Source organism: Acomys minous, assembly GCF_964271855.1.
Source record: "Acomys minous genome assembly, chromosome: 7".
Taxonomy (NCBI): Eukaryota; Metazoa; Chordata; class Mammalia; order Rodentia; family Muridae; genus Acomys; species Acomys minous.
Window position 1 is genome coordinate 30,354,632 of NC_140488.1, and position 18,973 is coordinate 30,373,604.

The 18,973-nt window shown below is 36.0% G+C and overlaps 1 protein-coding gene across 4 annotated transcripts in view; it reads left to right on the plus strand.

Moving 5' to 3' along the window:
- Positions 1–18,973, plus strand: part of TENM1 (teneurin transmembrane protein 1) — an 839,058-nt gene that overhangs the window by 742,133 nt on the left and 77,952 nt on the right. For all 4 annotated transcript variants that reach the window (XM_084789577.1, XM_084789578.1, XM_084789576.1 and 1 more), the window contains one exon: positions 2,768–3,000. In XM_084789577.1, coding sequence (XP_084645703.1) covers positions 2,768–3,000 — 233 coding nt within the window. The remainder of the gene's footprint in view (positions 1–2,767; positions 3,001–18,973) is intronic.

Here is an 18,973-nt window from a genome sequence, read left to right on the forward strand (position 1 = left end):
TGCTTAGAACAAGCAATCTAGTCTTACTTTTTAATGCCATTCCCAAATAAAAGGAGTCATTATCTTCAAGAAATGGCTGATTATAGTGTCAGGGAAGGGAGGAATTAAGAAGAGCCTAGAACATTCTTGCTGCGCCAGAAGTAATTAAGTCTTAACATAATAATGATGATGATGTTGGTGATAATAATAAGCATTTATGGAGCCAAGGCAAAGGGGCATATAATCCAACAGAAAGAGTTCTTGGTGGTAGCAACTGGGACAACTTACACAACATAAAATAGCATTGGACTTTATTTTCTGAAAGCATAAAATGAATGTCTATGGAGTATATATTGATATAAATAACTCATATCTTTTTAAATGAAAAAATAAACCACTCATCCAAAAATTATAATAATTTGTGTGATGCTTTGCTTACAAGGAGGTTGGATATAATTCCAGATACCTCAAGTGTTGTCTGTGAATAGTTACTTTCCTCCAGGAAAGACAGTATGCAGTATTTTTTATGGTAATGGAAAATGGCTTAGCCATGAGATCAAGATCAAGCCTATCAGTAATAGATTTTGTTGCTTATTTACAACCTGAGTGTGATTTGGTCAAAATGACACTTTTCCACCAAAACTCTATAATTCCTATCTGAGAAAAATATCTGACAAATTCCAGTAAAGGGGTATCCTATGAAACACCTGACAAATACTCTTAAAACTGTTGAAGTCATCAAAAACAATAAAATGCCACAGAACAGAAAAGTATAGGAAGATATGATAACTAGATATAATTTGGTTTCTTGGAATATGAAAATGACATTAGATTACTATAATAATAATAATAATAATAATAATAATAATAATAATAATAATAATAATAATACAAAATAAAGGGATCTAAATAAAGTATAAAGTCCAATCATTAATTTAAAAACACCAACTGTTATAAATGTTTCTACATTACAACTCCTCCATCACCTCTTCTCTGATCATTTCCCTCCCTTGTCAAATTTCCTATACTAATACTTGACTTATGGCAATCATACCTTTTTACTTATCAAGGTAACTGACTAACCTGTAAATTTCATGAAGAAAATGGTTCTAGTATATACACAAGTTGTTCATACCACTGCATAGTTCTCGAGCACATTTCAAGTACTTAGAAGACACATTTTAATGAATTAATGAACAAGCACACAATATAGAAATAGCACCAATGAGTGCTCCAGTAAGAGGTTATATAAATTTGGACTAATAACAGCAGAGATAAAAGGAGCATACTACAGAAGACGTTAGAAGGTAAAAGAAAACAAAAACATGATACCCCATACATGTGAGAAATGGAAGAAAGGATTTGGGAAAGAATGGTCTATAGTTTGTGGCATAGACAAGTAGGTACTAAGCAGCATTCTTGGTACTAACTATATTAGAAATACAAGAAATGATTATTCTCCTGCTAGCTCTCAAACTTTTTTAGAGTTGGGAACACTGATACATAAACAAGTCATTTAATTTGTATACATCCTCCTTAAGCATTGTGCAAATTATTAAATATAAAGATGCAGGGAAGCCTTCCTTCATGAGAAGCTACTTGAGTAAAGACACTAAAAGAACGTGAGAGTGAATAAAGTAAAAAGCACTAGTGTACTACATCAAAAACTTTTAGAACATCTCTATGGGAGAAAGTGATCAGAATAATTATGAAGACACTATGGAGAAACACAGACATGACTTCAAAAACACCTTCTATGGAACAGACAACAGAGATCAATCTATGTACACAACCATGTAACTGTGTACACTGGTTAGTTTTTGCCAACATGACATAAACTAGAGTCACTTGGGTCGAGGTAACTTCAACTAAAAACTGCCTCCATCAGATTGGCCTGTGAAATGTCTGTGGGGCATTGGCATGGTTGCTGATCTATGAGAGTGGGCACAGCCCAATGTGGGCAGTGTCATCCCTGGGCAGCTCTCCCTGGAGACTATAAGAAAGTAGGCTGAGTAATCCATGGTAAGCAAGCCAGTAAGCAGCACTTGTCCATGGTCTTTGATTCAGTTCCTGCCTCCAGTTTCCTGCCCTGTGTTTCTTCCTTGGTTTCTCTGAGTGATGGGTTGTAACCTATAAAATGTAATAAATCCGTTCTTTGCCTGATGTGCTTTGGTCATGGTGTTTATCACAGCAACAAAAAACAAACTAAAATGCCATGATTGTACCTTAGAAATGGTATGTGTCCCCAGCTTCTGACAGAAGGAAGTTTGACAGTCTATCTCTGACACAGCCCTTCCAGATCAACAGTCCTCTAGCTTGAAACACACTTTTAATTGACCATAGGTACCTAGGAAGATGGCAGTGTCCCCGAGGAAGTCATAAGTCCAGAACAGGAGTAAGTTTATTAAAGATAGGAATGGAAGTGGGAAAGAAAGAGTGTTTGTGTTTAATTCAGTGAGCTTGAGGTGACAGTGACACAGGCAATCATCCAGCCGATAATGGGATAATGGAATATGTAAAGTATCTCCTGGGATATTTTTGCTCTTCTATGTCTTTCTACTCACTAATGGACAAAATCCAAATGTCAACATCATTACAGGGTGGCAGGACGTTCTCAAACCTAGTCCCATTACTAGAAAAACAAATATGTGTCTACACCCTTGGAACATAAGCAAGAAAATACATAAATTCATCTACTTAATAGTTTTTCAATTGTGACAAAAGACAGACTCCTGGGGTGTGTGTTGAACAAATTGCTTTTAATAACTTATTCTTTCCTCTTCCTTAGCACAAGCCCTGCACACAAGTACTATCTGGCTATGGATCCTATGTCTGAATCACTCTACCTATCAGACACCAATACTCGAAAAGTCTACAAACTGAAATCTCTCGTGGAAACAAAAGATCTCTCTAAGAATTTTGAAGTGGTGGCAGGAACAGGTGATCAGTGCCTTCCCTTTGACCAGAGTCACTGCGGAGATGGTGGGAAAGCCTCAGAAGCCTCACTGAACAGCCCTCGAGGTAAAAATTTAAACAAAAAATTAAACCTTGATTGATTACAGATTTCACTTGACTTTACTGACTCTTAAGGCTATTGTCATGCTGTACTCTACCTAGCTCAACATTCTGCCTTGCGTAGACAACTTTTTGAGAGTCAATTACAAGGCAAATGTTTAGATGATATGCATTAGTATGTTCACAATTGTTATCAAGATTGATATGCTTTGATTCTGGCTAACAAATAGTTACTGCTCAGGACCATTGGAGGGCCTCCCAGGATCCTTGACTTGTCCTGGGTGCTATTTTCTGGAAATTCCATGTTTAAAGATTTAACTGCTTCCAACCTAGAGCCTCCTGTCCCCTGCTTCTGCTCTGTGATCCGCATTGGATCTAATGAGGTTTGTTCTCACCTTTTTCTACCACTGTCATAAATGCTGACTATCTCACAGCATCCCTATCTTTTGCTAAACAACCATTAATGAACCTTTCTTCCTTTAAAGCATCTAGATTATTTTTGAAGCTATTTTTATTTTTTTTACTTACATCAGCTCTAGAATAAAATATTCAAATCATTTTGCCTTTAATGGGAGCTTAGCCTTATTTTAAAACCCAATTCCTATCTTATAGGACCAGCCTTTACTTCAATTGTCTGGAATTTGATGAACAAATCTGTGTTTTTAATTTTATATTATTTTATCATATGTTCACCTTAGACTACTAAATTGATAAATGGCCAAGTTTTAAGTCTATCATCATATATCATTTACTGCATCTGCTTAATTGTTCAGACATTCTTCTTTGTTTCTTCTCCTGGGTTTTTATGCATGCATGTGTGCATACTTATTTTAGTGAGTTTTACAAAGTATTCATTTCATGGTATTTCCTAAGGTTAGCATTAAATATTTAAAAAATACACCCTTGTTACAGAAAATACAAAATGAAAAATAGAAATATTTTCATTAAAATCAGCATATACCACATATAGAAAATCACTCATTAACATCATTGAATTTATTCTTTTATAATTTACCCATATATAGCATATGCTTTAATTCTGTTAGAGTTTATTCATAGTATATGTTGTTATTCGCTCACCGGCTTTTCACATTTCATGTATTATGAGTATCTTTGCATGCCAATAAGTATTGTGAGGCCAATGTATTTAATTTGTTAGAAAGCCACTTATTATTTCAAATACAAAGAGGTTACTCTGCAGCCATTTGACATTTGCCATGCTGGAATTAAATTCCAACTACTATGATAGTTCAAAGTCTCCGGGTTCTTCAATTGCAGTGTTTCTTATAAAGCCCTCTGGGCCAACCTCAGCCCATTAAACCTGAATTTCTTAAACAGGATCCATACTATTTAATTAACACTGGATTATATTTTTGCCTTCTTCTGCTTCCTAGTTCCTCCATGAATAGGAAGGTTTTTTATGTAGAATTTTGTGAAGCGAAACTACATCTAATATTTTATAACTTTACCCATCCCCATACTAACTCTGAGCCTGATGTAGAATCCATCAAATGTCTTTATTTTATAATTGATCAATTAAATGCCTCTTGCTTGTGCAAGGCATTCCCTAAGGAAATATAAATCTCCCAAGTATTATAGTAAAGTGTTTCTTCTTCTCTGTGCCAAATCCTATTGCATACACATAGTGGGCCCACAATAAATATTCAAAGAGTAAATGAATAACTCAGGTGCAACATATAATCAGTTCATCTTTCAAAAAATATATCAGGTTGGGTCTTACCTTTTACACACATTTAAAACTCTTTTGGGTATTATAAAGATTTCTGCATAAGTAATAAGGAGGAATCAAGCTTGTATTGTGCCTGAAATTGACATCCTCCTGAAAACCACTCATCTCACCTACCACATTCAACCTGCCACATAGAGAATGACTATCTCAGCTTCTCCAAATAAAGCAAAGAATCGGTTCAGTATAGTTTTTTTTTCTGCTTGGAAAGCAGCAATACGAGCTTTGATGAGCCGGATTTGCATGAACTCTTGAAGTGTCAGTAATTAGAGTGCCAAAATTTATACATCTATTAAAGCTAATATCACATTTAGTCTTTCTTCTTGACATATCCGGTAGTGTGTTTTCTTTCATCTTGATTTATTCATCATTCTTTACAAAAGTGGCCCTCACTATAATCTGATACACTTTCAAAGCAGCGCTGAGAACATCAAGCTCAGACAGACAAGTAATGGTCCTGAAGCTGATGTTTTCAACATTTGTCCAGATCCAATGAGTGAACTTGAATGATTAAATAAGTGGAAGGTATAGTTTATACTATGTAGATATGTACCACATACCTTCAACCATGGAAACAATGCTTAATATACTGATACTGGATAAATCTCTTAGCTTACTTGAGTTTCTATTTCCTCTGTTAACAGTCACCTTTAAATACTGGTTGAAACACTCAAGGGCCTAGCTGCATCTCCTATCTCCATGCTGAGCAGCACTCACCTTTGCCAGTGAATCAGAAGTGAGAATCTTATTATATGAAATGCTGTAGGGCAATTTCATAGACTTCTGTAGAAGGAAAATTCATGCAAGAAGTTATTAAATTACAGTGTGCAAATTAAGAAAGAAAGTGTGACTAATTGGTAATTTCACCTTTCAGGTTTTCCTGCACATTCTATGTCTCTCAAGAAAGGATAATTTGTTTGTAGTTTTTCTTTACAACTGTCATGTGCACCAGCTTCTTGTTTCTACTTCTTTGGAAGACAGCAACTGTTTAATAGTGTGTTTTAAGTAGGAGTTTGATTTTTTTCCACCCTTACAAAAACCCTCATAAAGAAAACTATAGATCAGTAGAAACCGGAAATATACATCTGGAAGTACCATTACTAGGTTAGGAAAGAAAGCATACTCTAAGAAGCAGTTCTCAACCCGTGGTTTGCAACCTCTGCGGGTATGCTGCATATCAGATATTTACATGACAAGTCATGACAGTTAAGGAAGTAACAATGAAAATAATTTTACAGTTGGAGGTCACCACAACATGAGGAACTGTATTAAAGGGTCGCAACATTAGGAAACTTGAGAACCACTGTTCTAAGACTTTAACAAGTCTGCAGTTTTAGGCAGAGTCTCCAACATGTCGTCCTAAAGTTGGAACAAATTATAGAAACCAGTCAAAATCCAGTCAACCAAAGTTAAGAGGTCAGAAGCTATCTTGTGTTTTGCTTTGGTTTGCTCATTTGTTTGTACGATTTTGAGAAATGGCAGCCAATTGAGAATTCCAGGTTATAAAGCCTGCATTTTCTTGAACTATCCATGTAACAAGTCGCTATTCCCTTACCATGGTTCCCTTTTCCTCAACACTAAAATAGACCTATAGGGCCATAAACTATTTTAGAGACAGTATGGACTTTCACACAGGGTCCTGAAATTTCTCAGATGGAAGATGACAGGCTTAGAATGGTCTACTTTCAGATTCTAATGGATTACAATAAACATAGCAAGCTGAGTGCCTACTGTAAGTTATTCAGTCTAGTAAATAGTTTCCACATGCTCTCTCTAATCTTGACAGAAATTCATTTGTTTGTATGATTCCCATTGTGCAGAATGAGTCCCACTGTATGATTCCCATGGTAGAGAAGGAAACAGAAACTCAAGCAAGCTAAGAGCCAGTATCACATGATATACAGGTAATAATACAAAAATTCAAAGCTAGCATTATTCCAAAATACCTAGTATGAAAAAGACAACCTAGAATAGCACCATCCCATACTTCACACCTTTCTACTAAAATCCAGGATATCTGGAGAGGATTCTAATTTTGGAAACTACCTTGGAATTTAATGGCAGGTATTCACAGGAAAATATCCTTTATAAGACAAATCCTTTCCAAGCAAGTTTCTTTTACTATTACATTTTCTCTGATTTTTTCCAAACGAAGTATGTCCTGATGGTGCACCATATAGCATTTACATAGTCTCTAAATGTAATTATCTAAATAAGTCTCCAGGAAACCTTGTCACTTTTATTTGGAACATTCTGCAACTAGGATCTTCACCAACTTTTCCTTAAGGGACCAAAGCAGGAAACCATCATTATATTAAATGCCCTGACTGCAATAAGAACTACAAATTTTGTTAGAAGAAAAGAATGGAAGCATCTGCAGACAGAATTTCATGTGATAGTCCCTGGGTTCTTCTCCTGAGAGGAAGCCTTTATCTCTTCCAATGTAATAGACTTTGATTTGAATCCCAATAAAAAGAAACATTTGCTATTTTACTCATCAATATTTCAATGTAATAGGACAAAGGAAAAGATTTAGCAAAGAGGTTGAGGGAGTACTATTCCTTAGCATTGTATATGAGCTTGAATTGACTTTGAAAGATGTTTTAAAACATGCATGGATGGTGTCATTGAAACTAAGGTTCCATTTATTATTTTTACTGCAACTTTCTTTAATTCTACAGAGAACTCAAACTAATGAGTCATGTAATAGATGACCATGTACTTAAACCGAATGTGAAATGGTACTAGGTGGGGTTATAAAATAAAATTTGTGACAAGCTGATTGCATTTATGTTTTTCTAAATAGATACAAGGGGTGAAGGATTGACAAGATAGGCTAAAATTAATCAATGACTTAATATGGTTTTCTTAGACCTCACCACAGATTATATCTCTATTTTTGAGTGTGTCTTTAAATAAACTGACCTCAGAAATCAGCAGGGCTGAGGCAATATCTCGTTGAGTGCCAACAATTTTCCATAGAAAAGAAATAATTCTTAAGCCTTTGCATCTTTAAAAAAGTAACTTTAGGGTATTCATGACACCACACATAATTCATTTTAACTTTATAGGAAATTCTGGAATCTGGATAATATAAAATCTAGAGGCCAACAGGCATTTTTGTCCCTTCCTAAATCTAGCTGTGGTACATTGCTAAACTCTACACTTTTCTCAGGCATGTAATACTATTCCCCCAAAGTTGTATTTTATGATTAATAAGATGATAAGACAACAATTGGTGACTTCTTATTGACATCAGTGGTTTCTATAAGGAAGAGAGCATGTAGAGAAATAGGAAATCCTTTTGGTTCTCCTGTGCAGTGAGGGCAGTAATTTTTTCCTAAATTCCTTTAGTATATTATGTGACTTCTTGGTGACAACCATTTGGAGATATAATTACAGATAAGCCACAGCATTAATAAGCAAGTGCTATGTTTAAGACTCCCGAAAATAATCAGTATTATATATTGAAAAACACATTAGGGAAATAGCAGAAGCAAAGAGAGGAGTAAGGAGTTATGATCTTATCTATAGTCAAAAGATTTGAAAGAAGGCAATGACATGATCATCTGCTGTATGCATTTTGGATAATTTGGGTAACAAATCTAGTATGGATGCCAATCACAAGATATAGGTATCTAATGAAAAAGACAGAGAAGAATTCTTGAAAGCAATTGAAGATGAACAGAGAAAATATGGCATCCAGAAAGCCACAGGCTTTATTTATGTATTTATTTATTTCCTTTCTTTCTTTAATATATTTATTTACTTTACAGCCCAGTTGGAACTTCCCCTCCTCTCCTCTCAGACCTTCCCTCTCACCTCCTCTTTCTTTCACCTGTGCCCTCTCCCTTTCTTCCCAGAGAAGGGGAGATCGCCTGTGGATATCAACCCACCTTGGCATAGCAAGTAGGAATGGGGCACCTTTTTTATTGAGGCTAGACAAGGAAGTTAGGGGAAGGGATCCAAAGGCAGGCAACAGAGTCAGAGACCAAACTGTACATCTGTTACATATGGGGGAGGGTTTGGTCTGTCCCATGGAAGCTCTCTGGTTGGAGGTTCAGTCTGTCTGAGTCCCTGTGAGTTCAGGTTAGTTGATTCTGTGGGGTTTCTTTTATGGTGTCCTTGACCTCTCTGACTCTTTAAATCCTTCCTCCCTCTCTTCCATGAGATTTCCCGAGCTCTTGCTAATGTTTGGCTGTGTGTCTCTTCATCTGCTTTCATCCATTGTTGGATGAAGCCTCTCAGATGACTGTAACGCTAGGCTCCCTGTCTGCAAGTATAACAGAATATTATCAGTAATGTCATGGCATGTTACTCAAATTGGGTCGAAGGTTTTCTATGTGAGTTGGTGTCACTTTCCCACCACTTAAAGTCTCTCCTGGCTAGAAGAGGTATCTCCATATCTCCCAGTGCTAGGAGTCTCAGCTAGGGTCACCACCATAGACTCCCTAGAGACTCCTCTGTCTCAGAAATGCACCTCCCACCAATTATCTTTCTCTCTCCCAGCCCTCCCCACCCTACCTCTACCCCCATTCCCTTTCCACCTGCTCTCCCACCTAGTTTTCTCCCTCCATCTACTTCAGATATCTATTTTGTTTCCCTTTCTGATTTTCTTGTGTGTAAGAAAGAACATAAAGTTGGGTGGGTGAGGTTAGGAAGATCTGGGGAAGAGGAAAGAATTTGATCAAAATGTATTGTATAAAAATCTTTGATAAATAAACTGGGGGAAGGAGGGAGAACAAAGACATAGTCCTAGGACCAGTATGAGGATAAGAGGTACAAAAGTCTTAGATCCCAGGGTTTTCAAGGAAATAGATCTTTTCTACTGAAAATGAGGCAATTAAGATCAGTCATGAATCTAAATAGGAATGGAAGAATTACTTAAATCAAACCTACTTTCTGAGTAATATCAATAGCCAGTCACTTGTGGCCAAATTCCAAGCTAGATGGCCAGGCACTTCCCATACAACTTTTTTTAATCTAATGTCTTTGTATTAGGAAGAAACTCATGAAAAAATGTTTGACAGCCTTAAACTTAAGGCGAAATATTTTTTTACCCCTCAATAATACTGTCATATTTTTAGCAGCATGATACTCTTCAGTGTAGTTTATTAGTAAAAAACTAGAAACCCAATCATTTAATAGAAACTTGTAGCATGTGGCACATATGAAGAGATGTCATGCAGCCATTCAAAAGGCTTAGAAATACATTGTATCTGTGCAGATTTCTTTCATAAACTAAGTTCTTAGTGTCTTAAAACTTGCTGTACCAATGGCAGATGACATCCAGTACCTATTATCCAACCCAAATATGAGTTTAACAGGTTTCTGAACATATATACTCTCTATACGCTGAACATATATATGCTCTAATGTATCTGCTTATGATGATCAAAAGAATAGAACCTTGTATTGTATGAGCAGCTGTAACTTGAGGCCTTTTCTGCTTTTTATGTTACAACTCAAAAGGCATAAGCTGTTGGTGAGGACAAAAGCAGACAACAAGAACAGGTGTGACCTTGGCTAATTGCCTTTTTCATGTCCTCTGTGGTTGAGCTCTCTGTTAAGTGTGTTCATGTTTTATAAAGCCATGGAGGCTTTAGTAAATGATCTCTTCCATGTTTATTTTAACTACCATGCACTAATCAGATTCTTTGAAACATTCTAATATTTTAGGGGTCAAATATACTGATGACCACCTAGGTTCTAGAATCAAAACCAACTAGATACAAGCCCCAGATCTTTTCACTCTTGGAAAATTTGTCTAAGTTTTCTGAGTTCCAGATTCCTCAGCCTTAAAGTGAGAACACGAATAAAACCCACACAACTGATTGGTGCAATAAAGTACATAAACTGCCTAATAAAATATCTAGAATGATGTCTGTATATATACAGTAAATATTACCTATGATTCTGATCAGTGTTGCTGTTTTGTTACTAATAATGATTAAAGGAGTTACCCACTCACTGGATAGTGGCTTTGGAAAGAAGTATCCTTTGAATGTTAGGAAGTGATGGTGCCTCAAGAGAATCAGGAGTCAAGACAGTTTAGGACACAGCTATTGTGGGTTATTTGTATAAGTTCTGGTTCTGGTTTGTGTTAGGTAATGCCCCACAAGTCACGTGTAACCAAAATAATTTCCATCTTATTCAACATACAATTCATTTTACAAGAATTCTGTTCAGATATGAACTTAGTATTCAGAGAAGGAAATTGTCTGAGATAGCAACACATTGATTCATCATTAAAAGACTTGATGGGAACTTTGAGGGCATAGAATGTGGGATGTATATGTTGAGATAGACAAGATCACCTGAAGACAGCAAGTAGGATCTACTGCCCAATGCTAGGTATGTAGTGGAATAGCAGAAAAATTGGGAAAGGTATGGGTAAAACAGTGAAATAAAATCATCCCTTGATATCCATGGAAGATGTTCAAATACCTTTATAAAATACATAGGATGTGCATGTAATCTATGCATATTCTTTCTTATCCTTTAAATTATAACTAGATCACTTATAATATCGAATACTATGCAAATGCTATGTAAATGGTTGTTACGTTGTATTGTTTAAGGAATGATAACAAGAAAAAACTCTAGACACGTTCAGTGCAGATGCAATTTCTTTTTAATATTTTCAATATATGGTTGGTTACGTCCAAAGGTGTAGAATCTGCATATAGAGAGAGCTAACTGTACTTTATCTGCACAGTATTGTAAAAAAAGTAACTTATATTCCCCCCCCCCCCATTTAAACACTAGATGTATAGGACTATGATTATTTTTATTTCAGATGGCTTACCCAAGCTAATTTTACTTATTGCAGCCCGTCGGTGTGATACATTTCCCGTATGTCCATTTAAGAAACACCTCAATTGATTCCAAAGAAAACTCCGTGGCCAAAAAATAAAATAATAACAGAGATCACACACTAACAAGCTGCAAATCATTTAAATCATATTTTGAGTGGTGTATTATGGTAACCTATAAATAACTAATTGCATAAAATTGCTTTAGTAGTTTCTAGATGGCAGCTTTAATTAAAAGCACCAGAGACATTTAGAAGTTTAGAAATGGATGGCATGTAATTTGCCCTTTTACCAACCATAAAATGGTAATTAAGGAATTTGATTCACTTCTTCCTATTAAAAGTTTTATGAGAATAGCAAGTTCCTTCTAAATACAGTTTCTCTTCAGCAGAAGGTAGTAAGTCTGCTTTATCAGTCTTCTCCAGCAGGGTAAGATGTTTTAATGTACAAATTCTTCAGAAGTTAATTAGGACATTTCATTCTGTGTAAAATGTTTGTTTTTTAAGACTACAACATGAAAGAGTATTAGACTTAAACCTTTGATCATAGCTCCATATTCTTCAAGATCAGTGCAAGATGACCCTGAAATTCCACATTTGCCAAGTGTATGGGGTTCATCATGAAATCAAAGCAATTGAATGCCATTTTCTTATGAGTCTAGCATGGCTGGCAGATTTCTGGGGGAAAAATCTTCTATCTACATCACACTAATATTCCAGGGAATCCTAAATATTAACTCAATAGCAGAGGAAGCAATCATCAGACGTCTTTAGCTTTGTTAATGCTCTGGAAATACTAAGTAAATGAACAGGTGTACAGAAAACAACTCCAACAACATAAAGGAAGCCAAGATGTCTTCAAAATCTGTGACTTTAATATAATGGGCTAAGTCACATCTCAATGTGGAGTCATTATGTTTATTTTTATTTTTTAATTGAACAATTGATTGCAATTTTTTTGGCCATTTCATCCAAGGATTGCAGATGGTACATACAAGAAAAGTAGCTGCCGTTTTGGTTTTAAGTCAAAGAAAAGCAGGTTTTTACAAGTTATCTATGCTGGAAGGCAAGCAACAAACTAGTAACATGGGGAATGTTTTAAATGTCTCTTCTATTTTTCTCCCAATGCCTCCCTGCAGCCCTCAGCTTGTCTCCCCTGGATATAAATCTAACTTTTCCTTTACCCAAATCATAATCAGATAAGCATACAATAGTATACTAAAGCAAAATGGTACCATAAGCAAGGATTTTTCTCACTGATATTTTTTAGAATTTGTAGCAAATAGCGATAGAAAAAAAACAGACCTACTATTTAAAGTATTTATCATTTTACATCTTTCTATAGGAAGTGAATGTTCACTCACTGTCTGCATCCAAAGACTGATTATTATCCCACCTACCTCCCATACCTTACTCACCGCTGAGGCATGATAAAAATACAAAAAAAAATGTCCTGTGTAAAGTCTAGGATACAAAACAGCATTGAGTGTGTGCTGCTAAATCTGCAAAGGTGCAAGGGCAGTGTGTACCTACGGTGGGAAAAATTTGAAAGGAAGCATGTGTAAATCTCTATGTTCATTGCTATACAAGGAATTGTAATTCATTTTGATTTTATTATCTTTGAGTTTCTGAGTAGGGATGGAGATATACTGCATTTTCTTTGTATATACAGAGTTTTAGGGTCAAGCTACAACACCATAAAATAATGAATTTTAATATTTTTATAAGTCAATAAAACACAAAATATTATATTTTAATTGATTAAGTGCTTATTGTGAGGTAAAATGCAGCTGTTGAGAGTGCACATGTACATACCGACAGGATTTTAACACTCACACAAACATGCAGTTTTTCTTTTGCTGTTCTGTATCCTGATCTCTGGAGACACAGGTCTTTGTTTTATGGATGACAGCTCTTCAGGAAGAATATCACATATAAAAAGTTGACAATGTGTTATTCTCATTTGAGTATTTGAAGAGACACATGATGAAAATGTCACACTAAGTCAAGAAAAAAATGTAAATAAAAGGCAGTGCAATCCTCGCAGCCTAGTAGTAAAAATATTTTAATTGCATATATTTTTAGAGAGTATTATAAAGAATGAAAGTTTTAAGTAGTCTATAATTTCATCTCCCATCTAGCGAAGCTAGAACTTATTGGATTAAAGCCTCTCCTGTTATTTGCAGGGTTTGAAAAATTAAATGTAATAACTCCATTTTGCTTGAAAGTTTAAAATGTAGAGAAAGATACCAAGAGAAACTTTCAGGCTTCTTTCTCATAAACACAGCCCTCTAATGGTAAATAATTTTAGCAATTTTCACAAGTCATCCATTGTTATACCTTTTTTCCTTACACAAAAGAATATATACTATTGTGGAATATAACATAATATTTACCATTTTAACTATTTTGCATGTACATTTCTTAAGCGATAAGTACAGTCACATTCACACATAACCAGCAATGTTATCTTTTTCAAATATACATTTTGTGGTGTCACATATCAAACCCAATGTCTCAGACATGCCAAACACAAACTCTGCTATGGAATGCAACTACATGAAAAATATATTTTTATTCTTTGACTATTTAATACATACATATAAAGCCTTTTGATCAAATTTATTTTCCTATTCCTACACCTACATAAATTGTGAATGCTCAAAATTAATACTATATCATTTGTAGATATATGAATATATTAAAATGCATTTTAAGTGTATAAGAATGAGACGTACTCATACTAACTTCAGAGTAGCAGTACCTCTAAGGAAGTGAGAAAAGAGGGTGGAAGACTGAAGAGGGGGTGATTTGGCTATATCCATGATGTTTTCTGTTTTGAGATCCAGGAACAAAATATTAACATGTGTTATATTTGAGTGTTAGTAGTATTGTGTGCTGACTTGTCTGCCATTTGAAATGTTGTGTAGTTTTGCAACGTTTTGAATCAGAAAGTAAGTTAGGGAACAACTTCAAAAATTTACACTTCCATTTCAAGAAGTAAGTTATTTTGTTTTGTTTTAAGCACGACTTTCTCTCAATAGAGACGGTAGTCAAAATATTTAACAACATATGAGGCACAGGTAACAATACATGAGAACATATAAAAGCATTGGCCTTGAAATAGGGTTTTAGGAACACGATCTGGTTACCCTCATTCATTTTATGGACTTCATGGCTTCAAGCCTCCCCTGTTATTTTCAGGCTTAGCAGCACTTTTAGTACATTCCCATGCTCAGAGTTCCCTAAATGGCTGACTGTGAACTTCCTGAAAACGGCATCGATGTAATGAGTCAACTTTATCATTACCCAAAGTCACTGTTTCCTTGGGAGTGAGTTCTGCCCCATTTACAGCTTCTCCCTGAGGAATCACAGGATTAACCACTCAAATGTGAGGTTATCTTCAAGCCTCAAATATCAAAGCCTAGTGAGGAAGCCCCAATATTATTTGCTCTATTTTTCTTCCAGTTTCATTTACTAGCTATTCCATTTGGTTTTGTAAAATCTTGTTAAAGTGTGTAATGGATTTGGGGGAACGGAAGGTGGGTAGGTGGCCCAATTTTACCAGTATTTACTCCGGGAAAGAAGCTGATTATAACAGTAATTTTCCTGAGTGGCCAGGAACCATTTCTCATTTTGGAAGGCATCTCTAACCCAAGAAAGTTAAAGCCATACTAGCAGATTGACAAGTCTTCTTTGCCCCTCCCCAAGCCAAATTCTATCAGAATGGATTTTTCCGACACTACTACCACTATTTTCTATAGTCCTTTCTCTAGTATCTTGAGCAAATTAAAATCAAAACTGCAGGAAACCTACTGCCCTGGCCCTACCTTAGGACTTAATTTCATGAGGTAACTTCTCACCTTTTCCAAAGTAGTAAAAAGGAGGCGGGATATCTAGGGAGAGTGAAAAGCATAGGGGCTGTGTTAGACGATATAAAAGCTAAAGCTCATTAAGTAAAAAAAACTATTTGTAAAGCTACCTGTTGGCATTTAAAACCTTTCTTTTTATTTTTAATGCTGGGCAGTACATCTGGTCCAGTTTTGACATTAAGACTTTATCGAAAAATCAGTCTGAACGTTTGCAGGATGCTACCCAGATATCACAGAAGGCCCAAACCACCAGCTTGTGAGCTGACCATAATCTGATCTTCTCTTATTCCTAAAAAAGTTAGAGATATTTGGACAATTGAATTATGGAACCACTGCAGCCTCAAAATGTATCTGACAGTCTTTCATTATGCCTCTGTTTGCTTTTGTTATTGATAAGGCTCACTGCTATTATTTTCTAATTTCTTATATGTGTTCTATTTTTAATAAAGACCTGATTCATTTATTCTACACACATATAAAGTCCTCCTTTATGCAAGAACTATGCTAATGCCAGTTCCACAAAAGCTCTCTAGTTATCAGACAGATATCTAGAGATGCCATCATCTTAATATATTCAATATAGTTAACTGATGTCAATAAGACACTGGTGCCAATAGCTCCGCATTGCAATTCATAAGGATCTCACTGATATTAGCTACTTTGAAAAATTCACATCGTCATGCCTCTATATCTTGCTAAGGAAAAAAAGCAAGTTATCTGAGCTCTACTATTTGGTTGATATCTTCAAACAGCAAATTCAAAACTCATCAAGAAAGTAAAAAGACATGGCCCTGCCCTTAAGTAAAATATAATCTGCTTTGGAAGACAAGAGATGGCTCTTTAAGTTACATGATGCCAACATTAAACACTGGAGGGGTTCAAGGAACAACTACTATCTTAGAATTGAGAGAAACAGAGTTGGAAAAGTGAGCAGAGGGGGAAAGGGCAGAGTAATCTGAAAAAGGAGGAGGACACAAGGATAAAACTGAGACCTAGATTCTGACCTTGATCCAGAATAGGTTAAGCCTACCCTAGAATAAAAAAGAATTCAAAGAATGAAGCAAAGTGGGGACACGGAGAGGAGAGTAATGAAGAAATAAACTGCAACTGTAAATGAGAAAGGAGTTATTTAGCTCTTCCTGTGAGGAGATGGATTCTTTACAAAGGGCCTTATAACTATTATTATTATGTGTGTGTTTTTATTTGAATTGGAGTTTGTGTAGCCCAGGCTGGCCTCAGCTTTGCTGGGTAAGTGATGCTGGCCTTGTACACCTGATCCCCTTGCCTCTATCCAAGTGCTGAGAATTTCAAGCCTAGTGTGCTACTAGGCCCAGTGTAAAATGTGGTCTTGCATTCGGTCAGGAACCTATCATACTCTTAGTAACAATGTAGGCTTCAGATTAACAACTTCATGTCATGCTATACTTCACCCTTACCCACTTGGAATTGCCCTCCAATAGGATCAGAAGATTTCTACTATCAGAGGAAACCAATAAAATTGTCCCCCAAATCCCTCCATCCATACATTTGCAAATATTAAATTCAGTTTGTATATTTTAATTCTTGTAGCTAGATGGGTGCTGCACCTTGAAGGAAAACCAGGACTTGAACACTGCAAAGAAGAAATGGCATGCAGGCAAAGAAAATGGACTGGTGAAACAATGGGGATTGAAAAGTAGTGTGTGTCAGAGCTAGCTCTGGGGGAAAAAAATAGAGGATGTTATCCAGACTGATCATCACTGTCAGCATGGAGCAGATGCTGACAGAATTACACATGGGGCTTCTGCCATCTAAGTCAGGCTACGTTGAAGGAGGTAATCATGTACTAGATAAACCACAGCATGGTGTCAGAAAAGGAACTGTTAATCACAACCACAAATACATATTAACATCACTTGTGTTCACCTTTTGGACAGATCTTACAGACAGGACAGCTGTTATTTTATTTGGCCTTTTCAGTCATCTGCTGACATGGGCAGCTTGGCTATTATTCCCACAATTAACCAGCCATGAAAAGCTGAACACTAGGAGCTTAGGTGCATGGGTTCAAGCTACAGCCTCACAGTCTGAATTTCCTCTCTCTCTCTCTCTCTCTCTCTCTCTCTCTCTCTCTCTCTCTCTCTCTCTCTCTCTCTCTCTCTCATATTGCTCATGGACTTATCTTGTAGTTCAGTTTAGAGAACAAAAGGTATAGAAATGGCATGGGGGTGCCAAATCAAGATGAGACATGGGAAATGACAAGCATCTAGCTTTTTCAATACTTTTCTGCATAACCTTCTCATGCTCACAGGTTAGCAAACTTGTAGATCAACTTGTCCAGAGAATTGTTGCTTCATTGATTTGGCTGTCATATTTTGTTTTTGTTTGTTTAAATTATTTACATTGTGTGTGTGTTTGCACACTAGCATGCCACAGCACACAAGCATGTGGGCTCCAGGGAAACAAATCAAGTCATCCCAGCTGGCAACAAGTACCTTTAGCAAAGGAGCCGTCTTGCTGGCCCTTGGCAGTCGTGTGTTTTTGCATGTGTGTGAAAGAGAAAGAGCTTACATGTACATGTTGTTATTGTGGTTGCGCACTGTTGATTGAGCCCAAACTGATCTTCTTTAATGGCTCTAGAACTTCATTTAAAGGGTTGAAAAATTGTATGCACACACTGCTCATTACTTGTCCTTTCTTTTACAAATATCTGTCTACTGCTCCTAACATACTGAATTTATCTTCTGGCATTAGCTCCATTTGTTAAAATGCATGAACCCTGGATAAATTTTAAATGGGCTTTCTGTGTTGCTTTTGAGTGAGTGCTAACATGCAAATAATTATCCTTTTTAAAATCTTCTTTTTTCTTTAGTTAGCCTACTTTTATGGATAGTAAGCACTGTCAGCTCGCTGCCTCATATCCTACTTTTACTGATCATTTGGGCCAAGGTATTCTACTTAGTTTGCTTTTTTATTAGAACATCTTGGTCATTCACATACCTTGAGACTCATTTTCCCTAGAGTGAAACAACTGTAATTAGCTTTTTGCTGGTCCATTGGCAATAAATGAACTTTCCTTCCTAAGGCTAATTGTTCATATAAGGATCTTGGGAGGTGCTTGTTTTCTTAGGATGGCAGAAGCATTTCTTTAAACCGTATGAGTCATGTCCTATATTTTAGCCTGTATAGACCAAGTCTCCTTTAAATACACACATCGCAGGCATATCTTTTGGGTAAGAGTTCTATCATAAATAAAGCAAGAAATACACAGTTTCAGCTAGAATCATCTACTTACCCAATTTGAACTATAATTATCTACTTACTCAAATCTCATAACACACAAATACACACACACACACACACACACACACACACACACACACACACATACGCCAACTTCTATAAAGCAATGGAAAATAATTATATCAGTATTGGTGCTATATTTCATTTTTAAAAATGATATACCAGTATGACCCTTGGCCCAGAGTCTTCGTTAACCAATTGCACAGCATGGAGCAACACTTATTTGATTATCTGTATGAGATTGTTAATCAGATTATAAAATTG